Here is a 25,888-nt window from a genome sequence, read left to right on the forward strand (position 1 = left end):
ATCACTTGGAGAAGGAAGTTATCATCAACACATTCCAGGAACTTCCCAGATTGCTTATGTCCCGCTGTGCTGTCCCTCCAACAGATATTGGGGTGGTTGAAGTCCCCCATGAGAACCAGGGCATGTGAATGTGAGGCTGCTCCTCTCTGTTTACAGAGGGCCTCATCCGCTTGGTGTTCCTGGTTGGATGACCTGTAGCAGACCCCCACTATAATGCCACATGTCCCTGCCCTCCCTTTAATCCTCACCCATAAGCTCTTGGTCAGCTCCTCATCCATCCCCAGGTGGAGGTCCATGCACTCTGGCTGGTCCCCCTCTCTTCGTGTCCCCTGCCTGTCCTTTCTAAAAAGCTTGTATCCTTCCATTCCAACACTCCAGTCATTAGAGGCATCCCACCATGCCTCTGTGATGCCAATAAGATCGTAGCCCTGCAGGCGTGCGCATGCCTCTAACTCCTCATGATTATTCCCCATGCTATGCGTGTTTGCATAGAGGCATTTAAGTTGTGCCCCAATGAAGCTGACTTACTGGCTGGAGTGGCTGGAATTCCTTTGTGCTGCTCTTCAGGTGCTCTCCTGCTGACCTGTAATCCTTCTCCAGGCTCTGGGCATCTATTGCTGGCACTGGCATCTAACTGGTAAGAGCGGGATGGATTGAGGTTCCTGTCCCCTGGCAACTTTAGTTTAAAGCCCTCTTCACCAGCTTGGCAAGCCTATGGCCACAAAGATGCTCTTTCAAATTCTGGTACTTAGGGTAACACACAGCCTGTGAGGTTATAGGGACAAAAGGCTGATCCCCATGCACCGTGACAGAAGCAGGAGGCCCAAGGGCAGGGGGAGCCCCAGCAGCCCCACAGGGGCAACAGAGCCCTCTGCCCCTGCCTCAGCCCCTCCTGGTGCCACTGGAGCCCTGCCTAAGGCCTGCTGCTGGAGGAGTCCACACCGCGTATAGGTAGGTAGGTAGGTAGGTATGTGTACATGTGTGTGTATATATACGCACACATATATTTCTCACTAACAGACCTTCATCCTGAGCAACCAGCAAGGGCAACAGGAAGAGACCTTTGGTGCTCTTTGCATTTCTGTGAGCGCTGAGCATGCCTGCCTGTGCTACTCTGTGTGGCCAGCTATGCATCCATGTATACGTGCTGTATAGTGTGTGCACACGTACCTGCTGGCAATACACGCTCGGCCCCACTGCTGGCAGTGCCTGGGGGCACAGAGCTGTGGCAGCCTCACCGCCAGTGGGCTACCAGATTTGGCAACCCCTAACATAGCCTATAAGACATACGGTCCACGAGGTAGATGTTGAGACACCAGATGATTCTGGATATTTGGAATTGAAAGCAGCCCTGTGGAGAAGGAGTTGGGCATATTGGTTGATGAGAAGCTCAGCATGACCCAGCAATGTATGCTTGCAGCCCAGAAGGCCAACCGTATCCTGGGCTGGATCAAAAGCAGAGTGGCCAGCAGGTCAAGGGAGGTGATTCTGTCCCTCTACTCTGGTCTGGGTGAGACCCCACCTGGAGTGCTGAGTCCAGCGCTGGAGCCCTCATCACAAGAAGGACATGGACCTGTTGGAACAGGTCCAGAGGAGGGCCACATAAATGATCCAAGGACTGGAGCACCTCTCCTATGAGGACGGGCTGGGAAAGTTGGGGTTGTTCAGGCTGGAGAAGAGAAGGCTGTGGGGAGACCTTATTGTGGCCTTTTAGTACTTAAAGGGGGACTATAGGACGATCTCTTCAGCAAGGCCTGTTGTGACAGGACAAGGGGTCATGGTTTTAAATTAAAGAAGGGTAGATTTAGACTGGATATAAGGAAAAATGTTTTACTATGTCGGTGGTAAAACACTGGAACAGGTGCCCAGAGAGATAGTGGAGGCCTTATGCCTAGAAACATTCAAGGTCAGGTGGGACAGAGCTCTGAGAAACCTGATCTGGTTGAAGATCTCTCTGCTCACTGTAGGGGCGGTTGACTTTAAAGGTCTCTTTAACCCAAACCATTCTGTGATTCTATGATTATTCACTGCAAACTGCTATTTTAATTACTGTTTTTTAACGATAGAGTACATATTTCACTTTCTTATTAGCCAACTGAGAAAACACATATAGCATCACCCTATTTCCAAGTTATTGGCAAGAAAACTGAGGATTTATGCTGAGCCTTTTCTACTTGCTTAAAATGTAAAGTAGGCGATATCTAAGATTTGCATCAAACCAGATGATGGTAATAGTTCCTTCTGACCGAAAAAATGAACGCTACCGCCTCTTTGCCAAACACTTCATTCACGAATTATCGGGGCGGGGGAGGCGGGGCGTTAAACGTGGCTCCTGCGACGCGAAACCTGCCCGTGACGCCTAGTCCTCTTCATCTAAGCCTGCCGTTACGCGCTTCCGCCAGGCCGCCCGCGCCGGGGGCCGAGGCGGGGCCGGTGGCGGCGTGGCGGACGCGGCGGCAGCCCGTCGTCCCTCCCCTCCCCGTCCCGTCCCGTCCCGTCCCCGAGGGCTCCCCGCCCGCCTTCCCCCCGCGGGGCCTCCGCGGCCCCTCTGGGAGGGACCCGGCCCGGCACCGCCCCGCGGCCCCGGCGCCCTATAAGGCCGCCACGACGACCGCCCTCCTCCCCCCGACCTGCGCGGAGCGGGAGGCTGAGGCGCTGCCGCCGCCATGGTGTTGAACCCGGTGCTGGGGAAGCTGGTCAGCAAGCGGGTGGTGCTGGCCAGCGCCTCGCCGCGCCGGCAGGAGATCCTCACCAACGTGGTGAGTGCGGGCGGGCCGCTCGCCTCGCCTCGCCCGGCGCGGGGAGCGGGGCCGCCCTCGGACCCCGCGGCCCCCGGTGCTGCGGGACGAGCAGGCGCCGGGCCTGGCGTGGCCTGCGGGGCCCGGCGGCTCCCGGCGGCCGGCGCCGCAGGGCGGGCACAACCCTCGGCCGAGCCTGCTGGTCCTGCCGGGCTGGGTGTGTTCGGGGGGCGGGGGCGGCGGCCCGACCAGCCCGGGCAGCGGCGGGCAGGAGCTGCGCGGCCGGCGGCCGTCGCGTTTTGGCCCCCCGAGCTGCACGCTGGCTTACGGGTTGTTTCCTTGGTTTTCAGTCCCTGTTATTCTTGGTCAGGTTTTCCTCATAAGCAAGTCCGTGTGTGTCGGTTTCTTCATGATCAGATTGATACGAGGGTGGATTACAGTGTTCTGCTGACCGGGAGGTGGTGTAATCAAACAAATAAAAGACTTGCTCAGACTGAACAGTGCCGATGCAATTACTTCTGGTATATAATAGAGAAGTTTAGAAGGTCTTACAGTAGACCAAAGTAATTAAAAATGTACTGCCATTGCCCTCACTTTGGATACTTAATACCTAAACTTCTGAAAAAATCTGATTTAGGGTTCTGAAGCATATGAAGACTTCAGGGGATTAGTATTTGGGGGGGGGGGGGGTTAAGGTATCTTGCTCTTATTTCTGTAAAGCTTTTGGGGAGCACAAAGAAAGCTGCAACCCTTCGTCCAGGCCCATCAGTCCCTGCAGAGGAATGTGCCAGCCTCGCTGGGCCAGGTGCAGCGGCCTGCTGGATAGCACTCAAGTGTTACAATGCATCTAATTTAGATTGCTCAGCATTACTGTTCTTCGTGGGAGAAGTTGAACTTAAAGGGGAACAATTATATTCTTTTCAAAACACAGAGATGTGGAGGAGCACCAAGGTTCAAGCGTGCAGTAAGTTATTAGAAACATAATGCGCCTGCTGGGTGTAGTAAATTTACAGGTATAACCTGGAGGCAAGAAGTAGGAAGAATGGTTTTGACAAAACCGTACAGAAACTGTCTCTTCTTGTTTTCTGTTTATCACATGTATAATAACACATGAAGTGTGGGTGGTAAAGTTCCTGTAAGAATGTGTGCTGCTGCTGCACAAGTAGTGCTACGGGTGGATTCAATTAAAAAAAAAAAATCCAATAGTAACATAGTCTGTTTATGAAGTGCATAAGTTTAATACTGTTAGATTTTTATACAGAATGGTGAAATTACTAATGTGATTAGGTTCTGATAAATAAAAAGGGTAAAATCAAGTAAGCACACAACTTTAAAAGTTCTTTCTGATTGGATTTTTTTTTTGTTTTGGACTGCTTGTAAATGATATGTATATACCGAACACCATAACAGAAGCACTGGTTTTTCCTCTGTGTGTTTTGGCGGGGGTGTGGGGGTATGTGTTAAAGAGGAAAGAGCAAAAATCAAATTTGTTGCTTGCTTAATATGTCTCGGGAACAGTCTTTAATAACAAGTTTAGGTTGATTGCGTTGCTTTCTTCTGCTACAGGGCCTGCGGTTTGAGGTAGTCCCATCCTGGTTTAAGGAGACACTTGAAAAGTCATCTTTTTCAGCCCCTTATGAGTATGCTGTGGAAACAGCAAAACAGAAAGCTCTTGAAGTAGCAAACAGAATGCATGTAGTAAGTTACTGCCTGTTTTGGCAACAAGATTTTTGTCTTTAAGTGGCGCATGTTACTGTGACTTAATTTGCATGTACTTCATATGTGGTCTCTGAGTGCGTTCTCCCCATGAAAGGGAAACGGAAGGTTTCTGTCATTTGTGAAAGATAGCTTCCTGAAATTAACTCACCTAATCAAAAGAAGGTCTCTTGCCTGCGGTTCGGGCTTTGCACAAACAGAAGTGGCCCGCGTCTCTTGTCAGCGGTGCACCTACTCTCGCTTGGGATATACACTTGGTAGTTCCTTCCAACAGTCAGGTGTATAGCTGGATCTTATCCTGACACATGATCGTACCTGTTCATTCCTGGTATTTGTTGACCGTGGAGGCAGATTCTATAGAAAAACACACTGATGTTAATCCAGTGCTTTGCTGTAGCTTCCGTTGAACAGTAGTTCAATTGAACAGTTGTGACAAGAGAATAGCTCAGAATTTGTGAGTATAGAGGTGCTGGAGGAAAGCAGGAAAAAAAGACATGTTTTGTTTTAAAGCATGTGGGCAAAGAAATTTCCTTTTAAGAAGGGAGAAGCTGATGTGATTTCAGGTTCTGTGGTCAAGGCATCCATTTTGTATGTTAAATATTATCAAAACCAGTGGTACAACTTATACCATCAGTGGCTTATTTGACTTCTGCCCTTGGCTGTGATCACTGTGTTTGAGCACATGAGGCTGTTTTCTACCAGAACCTATTTAGAAATCTAGTTGAGTAGATCCCACAAAATGTACCATAATAATTTCTTAATAATATAGCTCTGAAAGAGAGGAGTGTTTTTGTTAAACCTATACTGATGGTGGGAAAGGAATGTCGAATCCTTTAAACCAATGACATTGCCAGATGTCACCATTCTTCAAAGCAAACATTGCACGATCTCCAGTGTAAATCGTTATCCAGGTTTCTGTCGACTTCTTTTCAGAGGATCGTGCAACACTAGGAGAGTGGATTTTAAACCCAGCCTCACTGACTGACTTATGCTGGGCTTTCATTGGGAAACACTATGCTGGCAGTAACTCCAGTTCAGTGGATTTCAAAATGCTTCTTCACACAGGATTGGTTTTTAATGATAGCTTTAATTAGTTCTATTTAGAGCACATCAACAGACTTTCTACAGGAAAAATCACCTCCCTACCAAATTTTTAATATAATGATGGCAGTTGCTGACAAGTTTCCTGTCTTGCTGTGTTAAATAATAACCATGTACCTTATAACATGCAAGTAAATCAAAACTCAGCTAAAAGAACAGATTACAGTTGAAAGCCAAGAAAAGGCTGCAAGGAATCTCTATACACCCCTACGTCTCAGTTCCCCAGAATGGTGATTCTGTGTGACTGTATGTGTTCCCTTTTGAGAGAGAGAAGCCAAGTGTAGCTGAGTTAGTTGTCAGTAGTTTTGGGCTTTTTTTTGTTTGGTTTGGTTTTTTGTTTGTTGTTCTTTTTTTTTTCAGCAGAACTTGGCTTGCAAAAATGATCATAGAGGGCTTCAATGCTGTACTCCCTGATTTCCACACACTGAGCACTTCCTTTAAAGGGAGTTCTGTGTGCCACCTTGAAGATCAGGTTGACCTTTGAGAATGCAGTTAGTTCTTTACTGAATGCATTTGTTCATCAGTAACACATTTGGGCAAAATCGTGACCTGAGAATGCGACTGCTCAAACCTCCTGTTTTTGTCACTTTTATGGTGATGTAAATGATTACTATTTTGTAAACAGTGCAAAAGGAGAAACAGTGTCTTGTCAGGTCAGTGTAGAGGCCTACATGTAAACCAGCAAACTTATATTTTCTTACCTTAAGTTTTAAAAGGATTTGTTCTTTCTACTTCTTTTGAGAAATATCTTCTTTCTTTATACCTTTGCAGAAACACCTGAGAACACCTGATGTTGTCATAGGAGCAGACACGATTGTGGTAAGAAGTCTTCAATGGTGTAGTGTTGTTTTAATTTATGGCAAGCGTAGAAAACACTTGTATCTCTAGGTTCGAAATTCGAAAACTATCTTCACTGAGCAGTTATACCCGCAATATGCTGCATCTCATGGGTTTTGGGGTGTGGGTTTTACGGTTTTTTTCCCAGCAAGGCGATTTTTGGTATCTTGAGTTCTAGAAACCTTGCTGCTGTTTTTGCAGAGGCACTAGTATTGTGTAAGTATTACCTTGGATCCTATAGTTTGTAATGGAAACTCTGTTCTTGGGCAACTGTTGACTGTTGTGAAGTCCAGATTATATGAACTGTTCAATGTTGTACCTTGTAGCAGGCATCGCTTCATACCTCTGATCTCCACAGAGACAGTGAATGGTTAAGGACAGAAGTTGAATTACCCTTTTGTTTGAGAGCTGCAGCCACCCAAGGGCAGCACGTTGCACTCGTTATGTGCTTGACACTAAATTACCTGTACTACCGAAGTATCTGTGCTTCTTGCTCTACTCAGTAGACTCGTGTTTGAAGCCCTGGTTTAAACGTAACTTTGGCTTCAGTTTCTGAAAAGTAAGAAAAAGCAGCACACTGACTCTGTCTTTCTGTTTTAGACGGTGGATGAGCAGATCCTAGAGAAACCAGTTGATAAGCAAGATGCTTATAGGATGCTGTCAAGGTCTGTGGTTTTAAGTAAGATTCCAAATGTGTATACTAAGCTGTTTTAAAAGGACTTGTACAGATTCGTTGATGTGTGTGAAGAACTCCGTGGACACAAATTTTTCAATTACTTTTAAATTGTATAAGCCAGTTCTGCCACTGACAAAGTTAGACCCGCTTTTATGTTACCCACAGCTGCTTGCTCTTGCCCCTTCACCTTAGGAAAGTGACCGGAATGTAAATAACAGTTTTTCACTTGGATTAGTTTTCAGAGTCTCTTATCACAAGTCATTTATTGCATGTATGCTTCAGCTGGTACAGGAAGGGGAGATACGGGGAGAAGTTTTGATGGGGAAGAGGACAGAACCATCACAGAAGTGGTTTCAGGTTTAATGGAAGAATGCTACATATACAAGAAGGTACATGGTGATAGGTGTCCGTGGACAATTGCTTTAAATTCTGTAGTTTAACTGAGGAATGAAAAATCTGCGTCCATCAGTGTTCCCCATGGATGGTGGGCTGGTGGGTTTTTCTGAGGCTTCTGCTTTTTTCCTAAAGCATACTTTTCCCTACAGGCTTAATGTTATCTTGTAGCATTCTCTTCTTTTAAGAAACACCAACTAACTCTAGTCACCTCCTTTCTGAAGGGTGAGATGTGATGAATGCACTAGTCAAGCTTCTGTTTTATTGGGGGAATACAGAAGAGGTGCACTGCGTGTTTCACCAGTTTACATTCTCACTCAGGCATCTCCTAAAGAGAGAATACAAGTGGCTCGGTACTTTTTTTGAGTTTTGCTCTGTATGCCTATTTTAGATTTATATTTTTGTCAATGATGACTTAGGCTGAATTTTTGATCCTTTGTGGCATGTTACTAGTTTAGTAGTAGTATTTAAAAAAGAAAAAGTGACAGCAGTGTATGTTATTATTAGGAGATTCCCAAAGGAATCTTGTATGGCAAGAGATTTCTCAAAACTGTTTTTTCTTGAAATTATGCCAAGTTTGGTTAGTTCAAAAATAGTACTTTTTTTTTTTACAGTGCTTAGTCTCCCTCTAACACATGCAAATGTTTGGGCTTTTTTTTTAAGTTCAGTAGGTCAGTCTCTTAATCATGGATATGAAATGCACATAAAATTTAGCTTTTTAGAACTCCTCTTTAATTTAGTTTTATATGAACAGGAAGAAATGCAGACAAAATATATATATTTGCATATATCTAAAGTGTCAGATTAAAATTTTCACTAATGTTTCATCTTAATTAGGTGGAATCTTGTGCAGGATGCTAAGCGTGCAAGATACTGGTCATCACATCTAATAATAGCCTGGCTAATCCCTAGGAGACTATTCCTTAATTAGTCTCTTCAAAGATTCAAGTTCTCATGCTATTTATTATACTTCCATTGCTTATGCGGTAGATTAATAAAATTAAAGGCCTCAAAATTAATCGGCCACTGTGTGGCGCTCTGGAGCCGCTATAGGAGCGAGCACATGGGTCTGCGGTAAGCGAATATAGGCTCCCTTCCTCTGCGCTCTGCATCTGTTACTCTGGCTTGTCGTGGCATCCCTGGGCGCCAGTCTGGATTAAATGAGTACGTAAACTCTAGCTGCCTATCACTTGTTTAGTCTAAGTTACATCACCTAGCTATTTATTGCCAGCTTTCCGTGAAGATGCCTGTAATGGTAGTGTTTATGCTGATTGGCTTTTGCTATGCATTTGAAATAGTCACTTCTCTTCTGCGTACGCTAAATGAGCCTGATGCCATGGACTACTCTTGCAAATTGTGGACATCGGTACAAGTGACACTTTGGAAACTTGAAATGACTGAATCTCTTGATATTTTTTGTTTTGCCAATGTCTTTTTGCCTATAATTGAAATTTAAAAAAAAATCCAAGCATGTTTATTTAGGATACATGTCAGAGCTATCAAGTGATGTAATAATATAGTGGTATGTTTCTCAGGCTGTAGTAACATAATCATGTAGGACATCTTTGCACATGACAGATTTCATAGAAGTCTTGCTTAATGCACATTTTTTTTCCCCGACAGGTTGAGTGGGAAGGAGCACAGTGTGTTCACAGGAGTGGCTATTATACATTGCAGCAGTAAAGGTACATGTGTCATTTTATTAAAACTCAGTATTTTCATTAAATATTATTCTCATAAGGACTTGTACAAGTGAAGAGACACGATGGATGTTTTTCATATACAGTCTGAACTGGCTTTCTCCTCAAGATGAGAATTACCATATCAATATATAAATTAAAAACTCCCCACAAAAGCCAACCTTCTTCCTGTATTCAATTTTCACACAGGAAGGAGGATGAAAAAATACAACAGACTTTAAAAATACTGTCTCTGAAAGCCATGGGACTAATTAAAAGACCAGTGGAAATTGTGGGAATATTCTAAATGAAATTCAAGTAAGGCACTACAAACTTGGGGACTGAGCAGAATCTGATCCATCTTAACTTTATTCCTGTGTTGTGATTACACTAGCTGATGAATACAAGTGGTTGCTGTATCTGTAGTTACTTAGTTTCTCAGTAAATAAGGGAAGCTTTAGAGCCCATTTTCAGGGCATGAATAAAGTAATGGCTTAATGCCTCAGACTGTTAATGAACTTCAGGCAGCGATTCATCAACGTTCTTTATCAGATAATTTATATCGCAAGCAAGTGGGTTTTGAGAGCCATACCATTAATATAATTTGAGGAGTGTTTGCTGTTGAGGATTTCCTCTGATAATCATGCCAATATTCTTTTAGTGGAACTTCTGCAAGGATCATTCCTCTGAAATTTTACTGGACTTATTCTTTCTGTAGACAAATATTTTACAGCTTTTAATCTTTACTGGAATGATTGTGCTTAACTCTTGTAACAGAAGCAGTCAGTGATCCAGTACCCTTACTGATATGCTAGTACAGTAGAAAAAGAGCTGCTGCAAAAGAAATAAAACATGTTTTCAAGGGGTTCCTGTGAGCAATCCAGCAAGAATAATAATGCCTTTCATTGTTTACTCTAGGAAGACAGTAAAAGCGCAGTACCAATGCTATGACAGCACATCTCATTTGAAGTTTACAAAGTTAAGCTACATCATATTTAGACAAATAAAAATATCATAAATCTGCATGTTCCCCAGGTGATGCGACCAATGGAAGCATTTTCTAGAATACATTTTTAGTTTATAATTACAATGCTGTTGTTAAGTACCACATACAAAATTCCACAGGTGGAATTTTCATCTTGAGCTCATTGGGTTTTTTTACCAATACTGAAAAACGTAATCTGTCTTCATATGCAGCAACGTTTTTATTTCATCTGTGTCATTAAATGTTTTTTCAACACTAACACCATTAGCAGTTGGTTAGTATTCTTCCCTTGGTCTGTACTGTGGATCTTTCTTACTCCTCTTCAAGAATTCCCACTGCTCTCAGGCCGGCAGTAACAGGAGATGCTGACCTTGAGTTTTATAGGAGGGAGTAGAGAACTGATGATCTATAATGTGCACCATTGTTTGTGCAAGGCTGTCTCCTTTTAAACATGTTCTGGAAAAGCCTCCATTTGCAGTGATACCAGATTCACAGTGCCACGTGCAACACGGTCCACACCCAGCTGTGCTGTACATTACTGCACCTCTGGCCTTCTCTCAACCACTTCTAGATACAGAAGTCTGAAATAATCTGGTTATTTCTTGAGAGTTAGTATGAAAATGACAGGGATGGTTACTGATGGGACTGCTGGATGCCTGAGGCTGTAGTACAGATACAGCTGCACATTCCCATTCAAGCATTTGTAACAGCTACATGTTTAACTGTGATGTGTTGTTAAGAGTTCTTTGACAACAGTCAAAGTCAGACAGGTGTTTGTAGTCATCTTTGTACTCAGTGCTGGATGTGTATGCTAGCTCTGTGGAAGCATTATTAATTTAAAGAGTGTATCCCACACAGGGAGAGCAACCTGTTAGCCCCAGGACAGGACTGCAGAGGTTTAAAATGCAAGCTTTTACTTTTTTTGGGAAGTTATGAGTCCACTGTCCCTAACAAGCATTATTAGTCATTTCGTACGTCTGTGTAGTATCTTTAATTTTTCCCAAGAAAAAAAGGTAAATGAACACAAACTGAAATAAAACAGAGATTGTGCTCTCTAACTTACAATTTCTGTTTCTAATAAGACCTCTTCCTTTCTGTAGATAATCAGCTAGAGACAGAAGTCACTGATTTCTATGAAGAGACTAAAGTAAAATTTTCTGACCTGTCTGAAGAGCTCTTATGGGAGTACATACATAGTGGGGAGCCGATGTAAGTATGAAGCTATCACACAGTACTTGGGAATAGGCCTTAGGGTACATTATTAGCCACCAGCATAGAACGTTTTGTCCTGTGTTCTGTGAAGTTTTGCTTGGGTATATGATAAATGATTGTATGGGTGATGCCAGATATGCGTTCTGTTGTTCTTATCTAGAACTACCATTCCCACCAGGAAAGTGAGCTACCTTTTTAGTACCTTAACAAATTTGAAAAGTGAATACTATTGAAATACTCTGGATTAGAGCAAGCACTCATGCAGTATACAGTTAGCTCTCTGTTAACAAAGGCATTCAGGGAGCTTGGATATCCGAGACAACAGATCATTCACCTGTTTTATAATGAGAACTGAGTGAGTATTGGATAAGCAGGGTATTAGAGACCTTTGCTGAAAGAAGCTACAACTTGCTTTATTTAGTTTATCAAAATCACACTGATTCAAGAAATGCCAATTTAATTTTTATTTATTCTTGCAGCCAGCTTATATATGTTCTTACGTCATAATTGTCTATCAGCTTATCTTTGCAATATACTTACAGACAACATTGATTTCACAGAAGAAATAAGATGAGAACAGAATGCCTAACTGCTCCTAAGATGAAGCTGACTAGATTGTTTAAAAAAAAAAAAAATTAAAAAGTACTTATTTGGAGACAACAAAGTAATGTTTGTGACTTTACAGAATTTGCCTGTCCTTTGTGTTAGCTGAAGGTCAGTGAAGGCAAATCAGGCCATAGTTAGCACTATGGACTGCATAGCTGGTTATGCGAGGTGAACTTCTGGCTCTGTAACTTCAATTCTGACTGTAAGAATATCAGTCGTGGTGTATTTTTATACTCATTTGTGCTATAAAACAATACAGTCATCTTTTACTGGAGAAGGAGGAACCAATGCAGACTTTGGATTTATTTGTGCTTATGTGTGAATGAAGCATACTTTCTGAACACGTGAGGCTCCCAGCTTATTAAAGAGACTGAAGCAAAATTGGGTTATGCAGAGAAGAATCTTTTGGCAAGAATACAATTTGTAACAGAAATTCCTAGCTGGGTTTTTGGAAGGTGATCTTTAGTATGCAGCTGATAAGAAAGTTGCAGTTTGGAGGAGAAATATTCATAGATTTTTAGGAAGAATGTCAGGTTGAAAAATATCTTGGAATATTTTGATAATATCCTCTGGAGGTAAATATGCTTTAGTAGTGCTGTGCTGCAGCAAAATGGCTCATGAGCAGCACTGTGTAATTCTGTTCATTCAGCTCAACAGGGTGTGTGACAGGAAGGGTTTCTCAGGGACCAAAGGTTCAGAACTCTCTGGAGCAGAAGCTAATCAATCTTCACTCATAGTCAAGAGGGCAGGAAGCATTTGCTCTGGCCTTGGGAAGGAACTACTAAGTGTAGTGTCCTATAACTTTTGCAAAACAGTAAGGAGAAGTCTCCCATGGGGTTTTCTGGTTGTTTTGTCCCGTCCTCCGTGGCTACCCGTACTGGTTACACATTTAAGTGCATACAGGTTTTTCTAAACACTATTGCAGTTCAAGTGATCATTTGGGTTTTTTTAATGGTGACTTAATTTTGTGAAATCATGCAAGACTTAATGATCACATGAGAAATTAAAAGAAAATTGACCCTCTTGTGCTGTTGAGAATTGGATTGAGGTCTTTTTATAGCAAGGACTAAATTGGCATGGATTAAAACGTCAGTCACTGGTGACACAGGAACTAATCCTAAAAGTATACAGCTGACTTAAAGTATGAACAAGGGAGGAGGGAGAAGCACTGTCTCGAGGTAGACTGTAATGAGGCTATAAAAACACTCAAAAATTTTGACTATAGAAAGATGGTCTTTCTGTTTTATTCCTTTTCTTAACAGCCAAGGATTTTCTTCCTGCTGGCAGTGTCTCTTTTTTCTGGCTCTCTATAAAGAGCTGTACCAGATTAATCCTGTCTTGGGCTTGTTGAATGACTAGACTTAGTTTCTGCAGCTGCTTTGACTGAGCTTTTTATTTAGTAATCTTTCCCCTGTGAACAACTTCCTCTGTCTCTGCTCACAACTTCCAGTCTGAAGATCCAGTGTAGTTTTGGAAGCTCTGCTCTGAATGGTAGCAATGAAATGAAAGGACCCTACTGCACTCTGGGAAAGAGGTGATTGCAGAGGCTGGAGCTCTACAGTTTCAGGCTTTAACTATGAAGTAATAAAATGTAGAATGCAAATGTCTAACTTTCTTCCCTCGTATGATTTCTCTTAAGAGTTATTTCCTTCAAATCTCTAGCAAATGTATCTTTTATATTTTATGAATAATAACAGGCTCCAGCACAGATGAGCTTATGGATAGCTTGAGGTTATCAGCTCTTAGAGCATAAGAGCAAAAATCATCCAGGTGCAGGATTACGGAAGTAAGGGGAGCTGTACTGGTCTTATAGTGGAATTAACTCTGAATATTATTTTTAATCCAACATGTTGCTACAGTTGACTTCTCTGTATGTAATAGTTGTTCTACATTTACCAGAACTTATTAGCAAATGTTCTTCTTGTACCTGCCTACCTCTGCTCCTTTATAAGTTCCTTTGCAAATGGAAACCCATCTCTGGTTCCATGACGTGTTTATGCTGACCGGGTACCTACCAGTTGCCTCTCCCAAGAGACAGGCAACCAATTTCTGCTTCTCCTTACCTCTGTCATGCCAGTAGTTTTTGTCTCTCTGCTCTACAAAAACACTAACTTCGTATGTAAAGGAACTAAAGATGGGACTTGTCTAATTTGTAGATATGCAAAGATAACTAAGCTTGGATATCCAGTCAACTGACTAATAGTTGAGATGCAAGAAATTAGTGTACTGCTTCTAATGTATTTGAAATGTTTTCTTCAGTAATGATGAATTTTGTCAGTGATGTATCTATATCTTTCTGACTACTAGCGAAGCCCAGTCACTAGCTCAAATGGACTTTGTCTAATGCGGCTGAAATTTGTCTGTATTTCTAATAATGTCACTGTATGGGCCAAGACACATGTATAGCTCATACATGTGTTCTTTCCTTTGGAAACCCACCTAAAACCCAGCCAAGCATCTCATTTCATCTGTAGGAGCCCCAGCGCTTATTAATGCAATTGACTTATTTGACCGTTGGCTCTGTGTTGGACAATTCAGATATTGTATACGTTGTTACACTATTTTGTGGCTTGACTAAAGTTCCACAGCTCATGAAGGAAATGTGCTTTTCAAGAGTCACCTCTATTTTACCTCCTTCTGAACACTGTTTCTCCCATTGTATGGGTTTGACTGTCGTTTGTGGGTTTTTGTGGTGGTGGTGGTGTTGTTGCTTTTTTTTTACATCAATGAATGTTGCACACGTTCCTGCTGTTATTGTGTGGGGGTTTGTGTGTTGTTTGGTCGGTTTGGGTTTTTTGTTTGTTGGTTTTAATCAGTGGATGTTGCACACATTCCTGCTGATATCATGTATCCCCTACAACAGCCAGTTACTAAAAAATGTTTTGGTCGCAGCAGTAATCTTATTGTTTGTCAAAAGATCTTTAAATTGATTTGCATTTTTTTATTATAATGCAAATTAACTGATGCTGTGCATAATGTTATAAATGAAGCCTTAAAGTTAGTGCTATGCTAATTAAAGTAACTAGTTACAAAAACCAGTCATATTAGGCAGAGCTAGTTATGAGAGCTATGTAAATACTATTACATTCTGGGTTTTAGCATGGAAGATGCTTGTTGAAAAAAAAATCAGTGGAACTAACTACATAGCCTCATGCTTTTGGACTAGAAACTGTAGCTGTAGTAGAGAATCCTACTCAGGATCCAATGGCAGAATGTAAAGTTCTGTATAAAAATAAACAAGGTATGGTCAATGGTGTTAATGTCCTTGCTGGCAGTATGATACCACTACTTTTGATGGTCACAATGGTTTTTGCCTCCTTGTCAGTGTATACCTGAATGACATCATCCTACTGGACTGCTACTTCATTTAAAAATGAAAAGACTTATTAGTCATTAGAATATTCCTAACTTAGATGGTGTAAGTCTTGATATTATAAAAGAAGGAATAATTTAAAAAACAGCAAAGCTATATAGTAGTGCTTAAATTGCAAAGTTAAAGGAAAAGCCGTGTTCCCTAGTTCATACCAATTCAAAAATCCCATTTGCTGGGATACTGATTCCTCTGTTTTAGGAGACTATCTGAAAAGGAATCCAGAAATAAGTTCTAAAAATGTAAAGAGCTGGTTCTGATCAAATTATAAGATGAAAAATCTAGTCGTCTTTGTGTAGAAACTTTCTTTCACAAGTAGTTTGTGTCATTCCATACTATCTGAAGTTAATATATCTGAGACTAACTGACCTTTGGTTTTAAAGCTTGCTGACTTAGGCTTTCAGATTCTGATGTTATCATGTAGTAAGCATACCTTGTTACTGCTTTGTCTCTTAAATGTGAACAGTAAAATTCTTGGGTCTGATGCAGCTTATCTGCCTGTATGCACTTCCATTCCACACAGTGGAATTTGCATGATTACACCTAAAGACAAATTAGATTTCCAAGGTTACTTTCTGTGAAAATACATTCCTGTGACAAATTACTAGGATTACCATGACTAAGAGCACAGTATTGTGAACCACAACTCTGCTTTTATCTCAGAGGGTTACATAACAATTGGATAGGGCTGAATGGGGTAGTAGTGTATTTTGTATTTGAACAGGTTGTTCCTCCCCAAGAAAGTCCTATCTTCCTGATCCTCATTCTGGATATTCCTATGACTGAGATCCTCAAGATGTATACTAAAATCATTTGAGTTCTGAGTTGTCGTCTTCAGTGTGAGCTCCTTTTGGAGTTAACATATTCCTAAAGGTCCTTCAGCCTCTTGTGGAATAGAGCTAGGGTCAGTATGCAGCTGGGTGACCCGGTGGCAATGTTGGTCTTAGTGGCATTTGCTGTTACTGTTTTGGTAGCCAGGACTTGGAGAATGCTGGGTAACCTATGGCGACACAGTCTGAATGCAGTCAGCTGATGTACCTCCTGCTTAGGTGACCATGGCACTTGAACTGTCTGAAGCATAAAGACCTTAGGCTCCTCACTAAGCTCCATACTGATCCTTATATTTACCTTAAAATTTATAAATTGAAGTGTTGAGCCTAACTGGCAGATTTAATCCACCTCTTAATTTGAGTACGCTAGTCTTCATTCCAGACTCTGCAGTACTGGTAGATTATTTGTGTTCTGTGCTACCTTTAATCTTAACCTGAATTAGATACATGTCATTTTTGCTTTCTCTCCCTCAGGGACAAGGCTGGTGGATATGGAATTCAAGCCCTTGGTGGAATGTTAGTTGAGTATGTCCACGGAGACTTCTTGAACGTGGTGGGATTTCCTCTGAATCACTTCTGCAAAAAGCTAGCAGAATTGTACTATCCGCCCCCTAAACATAATGTACAGCATAAAAAGTATGACTCTATCCCTTCTGTGGACACTTTTGAGAACCTAAGTGATGGAGAAAGTGAATCTTCAAATTTCACAGAGCAAAAAGGTGCTAGTAAGCTGGACAGCAGTGGGATGTGTTCCTCAGGAGCTATTTACAATTCCGAAAACAGCCCTAGTGGCAGACCTGGCTTTATGGTGCCTTTGGAAAATCAGAATGGAGTGTTAGAAAGTGCAGCAAAACTTCCATCTAAAATTCTGGAGCTGATGGATGGTTTTAGAGCTTCAAAGGTAAGTGGGAAAAATAAAACTATGCATTACATTGCTGACTGATATGATTGTTTTATTGGACTTCAGTATAGCAGGTAACGTGAAATACTTGAGCTGGGTTAAGAATGCATTAATAATCGGTATACAGGGACCACTGAAGTACCAGAGAAACTAAAATAGCTGAAATTTCTGGTGCAGTGCAGACATTGTGTTTTTTTGTATTTGCTTTTCTGTTCTACGAAACTTCAGTTACCCATTTGATAAAAATTTGTCCCTTGAGAGGGGAAAAAAGTTTGGTTTTTTAACTGAATGTAAGACCACAATCAAGCAGGAAGTTACCTTTATATACTCTTCAAAGAAAGCATTTAACATTGTTGACTTATCTGACTTAAAACTGTGACAAGAATTGTAGATATTTTATTTCTTTCTAACTTTCAATGCTTAGCATTAGAATTCTGTGGAAGATCTTAATTTTTTTATTCCCTATTAAGGAGATTATTTTTTTATACTGTTTCATGTTCTAGGTATGTCTAGCTGATTGTCTCCATCAGATACTGCATGGAGATTCACATAACAGCTTACAAACAGAAGGTCACATGCTGTGTGTAGCAGCCAAGTCTGATGGGAAACCAGTAGCTGGACATTTTAAGTGTTGCCAGGTTTCCTACTCACAGCTCCAGTGTGGTGAAGACAGTGCAGGAGAAATGAATGCCAGTCATTCTAACAGATCACTGATCTCCATCAAGTCATTCATGTGTTAGGAAGAGGTGAAAAAACTGCTAAAGTCACAGTGAAATGACAAATGTGGAACTAAAAATACAACGAAGTTGAGAAGGGATGGAAGGAAGCACGCAAGACAGTGGACAATGGTTTTGCTGACATAGCGGAAAGTTGTACTTGGATCTGAAGGAAAAATCATAGTGTGGTCTCCATAGATCTGTGGTTGTGCTGCTTGCAGGCATGCAAAGCAGTATTGAGAGATTTGGAATAAAGCTACCTTGAGATTGCTGCATTTGTGAACTTCCTTGGGTATCCATAGGGAGCAAGTATTGATGTATTTGGAGGGTTGAGATAATGCTTAGCATTTCTTCAATTTAAGTAAAAAATATATGGACAATCATCAGTATTTTGTTGCACATTATGTACAGTTTACAGTGATGTGATGCTGAATTTGATTTTGTGCAGTAGAAGACAGTGGAGGCTGCAAATAGAAGCAGAAGCTTTCCCTTCCCACTAATCCAGTGTAGTCATAGTATGAAGTGCTGAGTTTTATGCTGAATTAGTGGGAAATGTTTTTCTGCAGGGCTTGGATCTTCATAAAATTAATTACCAGTTGCAATGAACGCTTCCTGTGATCTGACAAAACTAATCATCTCTCTACTTGTAAAATAGGGATAAGAGCACAAAAGCATTTAGTTTCACAAAAGCGCTTAAGTTCTATTTCATTTTGATCCTTGTGTGTTGTTTCAAGGACTTCATGAAGCAGAGTGAAATCTCCCGCAGGTGAAAATGTTGCTACCTATTTTAGTCTGAACAGCTGCTGTTGCTGAGGGCATCAGGGTTAAACCATACTTTCTCAAACTTAAGTACTGAATTTGCATAGTCTGATCCATAGTCAGACCTTTGGGTTTTTTCTTCTTTGATTTCCACCCCCGATCCCACCCTTGAACTGAGAATTATGGAACAGTAGAAAGAGTGATTTGAGTCAGCCAAGTTTTTGACCTTATCTTCTCACATTCTCTTTCCTGTTCCTATAGTTTCCAGGTGGTATCAGCCCAAAGATTGGGCAAGTCTTGGAAGCCAAATGGTTGTAGACTAGATGCAGTTGGCTCAGTATTGTGAAAGCCTGGATTATAATAAATCCCAGCTATAAGTTCTTATGAGAATAACAGAGGAAACTGTAAAAAGAGGATGAAGATGATAAAATATATGGACACACAGTACCAGACCTTCCTTTCACAGTTAATCTCTCTTCCTCCATTTGAGGTTTATTAAACAGAATGACAACCCATTTTTTTCCTTGACTGCCTTTGATTTTTAAGTATATTATAGTTGCCCACAAAAGAAATGGATTCTGTGATTGCTGTGTGTGCTTCCACTCATGTGCTCTACATAAGTTCCTTGGTGTTAGGTCTTTTAACTGTTTCAGAATACTGAAACTGCAGAATTGAAAATTAATTTCAAATGGAGAGGTACATGTTATCACATATCATTAACTTCCCTCTCTGGTTTGGTTAGTATATCTCTACAAGTTCAGTTAAGTTTTTCTACTTAGGCAGCTGCACTGCCTATGAGTTTCTCTTCACCATCAGGCACTAGCTGTTCTGTCTTCCTCCTTCCATATGTACGTGTTCTATTAAGGTGTGCGGGCAGTACAGTTGTACTCTGTTTAATAAAAATTAAGTAAAAAATAGAATAAAACTTCAAAGACCAATATTGTAGCAACTGAGGCTGTTACACCACCTTAGTGGACCTTTATGGTTCCTTACATTTTAGGTAAATCAAATTTAATTTTATTTTTTGGCATTGGTTCAGATGCTTAAGAATGTTTGACCTTATGGAACAAGCTTATAGATGGGGATATGCTAAATATCTGAATAAAGAGGTGGTCTTCATGTGAAATCTATAGGCTGCGTTCCAGAATATTTTAAGTTCCCTTCTCTCCCAAACACCTCTGTTAAAAACTGTTACTTGGCTAAGATACTGAAACCCTCTGAGAGGGAAGGAAAGGTATCAGCAGTTTTTAGGATTTTTGTTAAACTGTGTTGCACTTCTTCAAGAACAGTAGTTGTATAGAATAATTCTAGGCAAATGTATAGTTCTTTTGCTTCTGTATTGCAGTCTTTTAAACACAGCATGCTAACAGTTTTTTCCTACATGTAGGCTCTGTTTGTAGCCTCTAAGCTGAAGATGTTTGATCATCTGAAAGATAAAGGTCCACTGAAGGCTGTGGATATTGCAAATGAGATTGGAACCTCTGTGTGTGGAACAGAAAGACTCCTTGATGCATGTGCTGCTCTTGGATTACTGCAGAAAACCCCACAAGGTGACTTAATTTGTCCTCCCTGCAACTGCATACAGTACTGAAAGACATGCGGGACTGGAGGAAATGCTTGGAAGGTCACAGGGTCTGACCTGGTATTGTGGGTAACTTGGATTTGGGGGAAAGAGGAATGGATTGTTGCTGCTTTGCTTTCATTATTAGTAGCTGGAATTGTTTCATTTGGGGGCAGGCCTTATCTAATGAACACATCCAGGTCTCCTTTAAGGAATCCTTAGATTGCTTGTGCTCTCTGGATGTAATACTGAACAAATTTCTAAGAAAATGTTGTGTGGGGAGTCCCAGGGAGCAGTGTAACAGCTCAGATGTACCACATGCACTTGGGTCACAACAACCCCACACAACGCTACAGGCTTGGGGAGGAGCGGCTGGAGAGCTGCCTGGAGGAAAAGGAGCTGGGGGTGTTCGTTGACAGCCACCTGAACATGAGCCAGCAGTGTGCGCAGGTGGCCAAGAAGGCCAACAGCATCCTGGCCTGTATCAGGAATAGTGTGGCCAGCAGGAGTAGGGAGGTGATCGTGCCCCTGTACTCGGCACTGGTGAGGCCGCACCTCGAGTGCTGTGTTCATTTTTGGGCCCCTCACTACAAGAAAGACATTGAGGTTCTGGAGCGTGTCCAGAGAAGGGCAATGAAGCTGGTGAAGGGTCTGGACAGCAGATTTTACGAGGATAGGCTGAGGGAACTGGGGTTGTTTAGTCTGGAGGAGAGGAGGCTGAGAGGAGACCTTATCACTCCCTACAGCTACCTGAAAGAAGGCTGTAGTGAGGTGGGTGTTGGTCTCTTCTCCCAAGTAACTAGCAATAGGATGAGAGGAAATGGCCTCAAGCTGCGCCAGAGGAGGTTTAGTCTGGGTATTAGGAAAAATTTATTTGCTGAAAGAGTAGTCAGGCACTGGCACAGGCTGCCCAGGGAAGTGGTTGAGTCACCATCCCTAGAAGCATTTAAAAGGCATGTAGATATGGCACTTAGGACATGATTTAGTGATGAACTGGCAGTGTTAGGTTAATGGTTAGACTTGATCTTATGGGTCTTTTCCAACCTAAATGATTCTACGATTCTATCTAAATTAAGGACCAAATTCCATTCCCTGCTGCAGCAATGCAGAGTCACAATCTTCAGCAGAGAATCAGGGTTTTAATGAGAGCAGCTCTGGAATGTGTCCCTCTTCATGGACAACAGCTTAAATTTTAGTACCCCTAACTGGAACAGTGCTTGAAGGTGTATGTAGGTGAGGGAGTCAATATTAACTTTTTCAGTCTGCACTACATAGTTAAAAGTTTCCATATGCATTGTTTACATAGTAAGACTTAAAATGGTCAAGTGCCAAGAAAAGGAAATAAAGGAGGCTTTCAACTCTGTTAAAGGACAATACCAAGGAGAAAGCCCTAAAGGCAAACCATACTGGAGAAAGCTTGAATTTAAGGGAAGCAGAAGCCATAATCTAAAGAAAAAAGTAGTAAGGAATGAGGAACTTCTGATACTCAACCTTGAATATCAGGTGAGGTAACTGAGGTGCTCCGGTTTTAGAAAAAAAAAATTGTGCCTATCTATATCCTCCAGCATATAAATACTTTTTATAAACTTTATAAAAAAGTATGTGCTCCTTTAAAAATGAAGGCCTTTAGAATTATTTCACAGAAACCTCTGCACAAAAAAATATCACCCTCAGGTCAGGATTTGCTAGCTATTTAACAGCTACACAGAAAACATGCCTTCAGATTTTAAATGACCGTTGTAAAGTACTGAAACAAAGCTGGTTACAATTGTTTTCCTCCTATAAGGTTACAGAAATACTGAGTCAGCAAACACCTACCTGACCTCAGATGGTGAATACTCACTTCATGGCTATATTATCCACTCTAATGACCACCTTTGGCCTCTCTTCACAAACTTGGAGTCTGCTGTCAAAGAAGGCAGCAGGCAGAACCATCGAGCCTTTGGAAAGAAAGCAGAGGATTTATTTAAGGTAATGTAAATGCTTATTAGTATCAAAACCAGCTCTGAGGAGCCCAGAACTGATCTAGGGGCAAATGGAGATTGAGCTGTTTAAGAAAGTTGGTCAATCTAAGAAACAGTAGAAACACAGTGCAACTCATGAGTCCCTGTGACTTGTGTTCCCTTTGACTTTTGGATCCGAAGTGCTGGAGCAATCACAGAACTTACTGGGAAATTCAAGTGCTGACAGAAATTCTCTGGCTAGTGTTGCCCATCCAGCTAACACACACTCAGCCAACCTCTGGGCTTGTTTAATTTACATATATGTGGCCTTTATATAACACCAGATAGTACCTAATCACACATGCACTCCTTCCATATTGGATGCCAATCACTTGGTACTGATGTGCATCCAGTTCAGTCTGTGCTGACAGTGTAATCAAAGCTGTTTTCAAAGTCGCTTTGTGTTGATGTAGTGGAGAAGGGATCTGGTCTCTTTTATAAAGGTTTGTAGTTTTGTATATGCTTCAAGCTGGTATATATTGCTGTCAGAATTGTAATCCTTTCTTCCATCTGTATCCATCTCTGTAGCATTCCTTTTCCGATGCTAGCCCAGGTGGATGTGTTCAGACTGGAGAATCAGAGTTATAACTAGCCTAACTTGTCAGTTATCCACCTGGGGAAGCAAGTTGGGGCATAAATATTTGTGCCTCTTTAAGGAGAGGGCTAGCAGAGTGAGCAGGAGAATGTCAGGACTTCATCTCTGACAGCAGTGCTTCACACTACATCTTGAGGTTCTTAATTTATATTTAACTTCTACATGCTGATGAAGCCACTCTCCTAAAGGAGATGTCTACATCCCTCATAGAGTTGATGGAAGGAAATAAGGGCTTTAGGAAACTTAAGAAGATCCTGTTAGCCTAATGTTAGTACCTAGATTACTGGTGGACAGAACCTCCTTTAGGAATGTTTCAAAGCCCTTTTAAAGGGAGTTTAGATACTTTGCTTTAGGATAGATACTGCAGTAGATGATTAAATTTATGTGCAAGTTGAGCGTTCTAATGTAGGTGAATGGGATCTCATCCTTTGTTAAACATCTGGATTATCACCTTGAGTTTGCTTGGGTGATGCTTGTGGCAGGAGTCATTACCACTTCAGGCCTGGGGTCCACGTATCTATGGGATAGTATTTCCAAGCAGAATATATGGGCTGCCTATGGCACTCTGCATACCACAGCCTGGAGGTACTGCCACTTACTGGTAGCTGTAAAGCCAGACAGAACTGATAAGTCTGTATGAAAGTGAGAAGGGATTCATGCTTATGTATCATTTCAAAGGTAAAGGCATGAGGTTGTGGTACTGAATGCTTGCATCTTACCTAATCAAAAAACCCAGCATGAGCTTTAATGTTTCTGGTTTAGGTTATGGTCCAATCATCTAGTTATCTTCCCATCATGGGAGAATGTCAGAATTAAATGAAAGCAATTTGTGAGTATATCAAGAAGAAGGAGGAACACTTTAGGAGACTGAAAGGACAAACTCTATCCCTTCAAACAGTTTAAAGTCTGATGACATCTTGCTGCGGAGCAAATGTGTTAGTAAATGTATATCAAAGGCACACTACTTCTTTAAAAGGCACTTTTCAGATTACCCTTTCTTCCTGCTCTGCTGCCCCAGCTTCAGTGGGCAGAAGCGTTGAATTTATCAGCGCTTGGGACATCACCAAGACCAGGTTCACACCAGCCAGGTGTATGTCCTTTGAGACATGCTGCAAAAGATGTCTGTATGATCAGAATTTTGGAAAACATGCAAAAATGTGCTTACCACTACAGTGAAACAGCAAAGGACTTGGATGAGCAACTAGTCAATGGCACTTTTAACAGATCTTTTAATTTTAGAATTCTAACGTTAATGGTGTGCACCTTGGTTGTACGTAGTTTTAGTTAAGTAATGGAAATCAACTTCAATTACTGTGCCTTTTTCCCCTTTTAGGACTATTATCACAGCCAGGAGGTGAAGCAGCGTTTTATGGCTGCCATGCACAGCATTGCCCACCTGACAGCAAGAGATGTGGCTACAGCATTTGATCTTTCACAGTTTAAATCTGCTTGTGATTTAGGAGGTATTGCCTGTAATTGAACTTGTGTACAAATTAAAGGGAAAACCTTGATTTCAGCTCTATGCTACTTAAAACATAGGCGTATTTTTTACTAGAACTGCAGTAATATTATTTACTGTTGTTTTCCTGGTATTATAATGTCAGAATGAAAGGACTGAAAGCAAGGTTACTTAAATGGTATTGAGTAGTTCGAAATAAGTGAATGTTTGTCACCATCAGTTACATACTGACACAACACAAAAAACCAGGATGATTTGTGGCTTAGCTGATAGAATATTGGACTGGGAGCTGCATTTTCAGCTGCACTGTTGCTGTCCTTTGGCGTGTCCAAGATTTTCAAATGTAATAAAGGATTTATTTCTGAATACTTCTGTATTGAGGCGCCAGACTTGAAATGCTGCACTGCTAGAACAAAAAGGGTTGATTCTTTTAGAATGGGTTTGTTTTCTATCTTATTATTAATATCGAAGATGACCACCAAAATGTTGAAGACCAATGATTCACCTGAAGAAACTCCTCTTGTCCTGTTTTGCCCTATGCTTGGAGTTGCCCAGAAAGAGTGTTACTATGCAGGGAAAATTCCACTGGAGGAAAAACACTTTATTTTGTGCCTGGGGAGGTGGACAGCATGTCAGAGGAATTAACACAATACTGGTGCAACCTTTGCCAGTTGTGCAGAGACTCCAAGGCTTTACTATCCCTATCCTTTACCATGCTGGAGAGTATTTGTCAAAGTTTGTGTATCAGTGCTTTGTAAATGGTAAATAGTTCTAGTGCTCGTCATCCACAAATGGCAAGTCCTTGCCCTTTCATTAATGTTCTTATACCCCCCAAAAAAAACCCTGAGGTACTGGTGTCAAAGGTCATATTAGCAATTCCATGACAGTAAGGAGTCATCCCTCATTCCCCAAGCTTCAAAGCATTGCTTTATTCACCAGGAAGTGCTACTGCCCATGTTAACTGCGGAGCTGACTGCCTACCTCTAATTCTGATTTGATGTATATTTTAATGGTGTATATAGCCTTGTCTTTAAAAACGTCTGCAAATGCTGGGAGAAAAGACTTGAATTGACTTTTTAAAACTTTTGACAGGTTGCACTGGAGCTCTGGGTCATGAATTAGTACAAATATACCCAAATCTCAAGGTCACGGTATTTGACCTTCCAGAAGTCATTGCAAACACCTCTTACTTTCAGCCTTCAGGACAACACACATCACCAGTGACATTTGTATCAGGTAAATGTAACACATGATCTTTTATCTTCCTTCTGCAGCTCTTTTGCTGCAGAAAATGGTGCGCTACCCTGCTCCAACCCTAAACGTGTGTCATCTTAGTCCAAGACAATATAGGCTCACCCATGCTAAATTGTATTTGTCAAGCCTGTGGGGATAAAAAAAAAAAAAATCTGTCTGTGGTTGGAGAACATGGATAAATAAAGAAGTAAGAATTAGTCATTTTTGAGTACCACTGGGGGTAGAGGCTGCGTGTCCTTGTCTCAGGCTTTTCTTTTCTAGGGAAGATAATGTGGTGGCTACCAAGGACTTCGATGTCTCCTTCCTTACTTAAGACTTTCTCTCCATTTTCATGTTACAGAATTCTTACCTATGATCTGCCCTTCGCCTTAACTACTCTTTCCTTATCTGCAAATCAGTGTATCCCTATACCTGTTCATTCTTGTTTGTTTCTTTACCTCTGCCAAAGCAACTAGTTCCTCCACAATATTTTAGTTTCATTTGGTAGGAATGTACTC

At 41.4% G+C, this 25,888-nt stretch overlaps 1 protein-coding gene across 3 annotated transcripts in view; it reads left to right on the top strand.

Moving 5' to 3' along the window:
* The first annotated feature begins 2,602 nt into the window (after window positions 1-2,602).
* The window catches only part of ASMTL (acetylserotonin O-methyltransferase like), a 30,607-nt gene continuing 7,321 nt past the window's right edge, over window positions 2,603-25,888 (top strand). For all 3 annotated transcript variants that reach the window (XM_064437797.1, XM_064437806.1, XM_064437786.1), the window contains exons 1-11: window positions 2,603-2,759; window positions 4,305-4,436; window positions 6,327-6,374; window positions 6,993-7,057; window positions 9,085-9,146; window positions 11,226-11,334; window positions 16,618-17,044; window positions 19,907-20,069; window positions 21,867-22,051; window positions 24,012-24,141; window positions 25,230-25,373. In XM_064437797.1, coding sequence (XP_064293867.1) covers window positions 2,667-2,759; window positions 4,305-4,436; window positions 6,327-6,374; window positions 6,993-7,057; window positions 9,085-9,146; window positions 11,226-11,334; window positions 16,618-17,044; window positions 19,907-20,069; window positions 21,867-22,051; window positions 24,012-24,141; window positions 25,230-25,373 — 1,558 coding nt within the window. In that variant the 5' untranslated portion in view covers window positions 2,603-2,666. The remainder of the gene's footprint in view (window positions 2,760-4,304; window positions 4,437-6,326; window positions 6,375-6,992; window positions 7,058-9,084; window positions 9,147-11,225; window positions 11,335-16,617; window positions 17,045-19,906; window positions 20,070-21,866; window positions 22,052-24,011; window positions 24,142-25,229; window positions 25,374-25,888) is intronic.

This window comes from Phalacrocorax carbo, chromosome 1 (genome assembly GCF_963921805.1).
Source record: "Phalacrocorax carbo chromosome 1, bPhaCar2.1, whole genome shotgun sequence".
Lineage (NCBI taxonomy): Eukaryota > Metazoa > Chordata > Aves > Suliformes > Phalacrocoracidae > Phalacrocorax > Phalacrocorax carbo.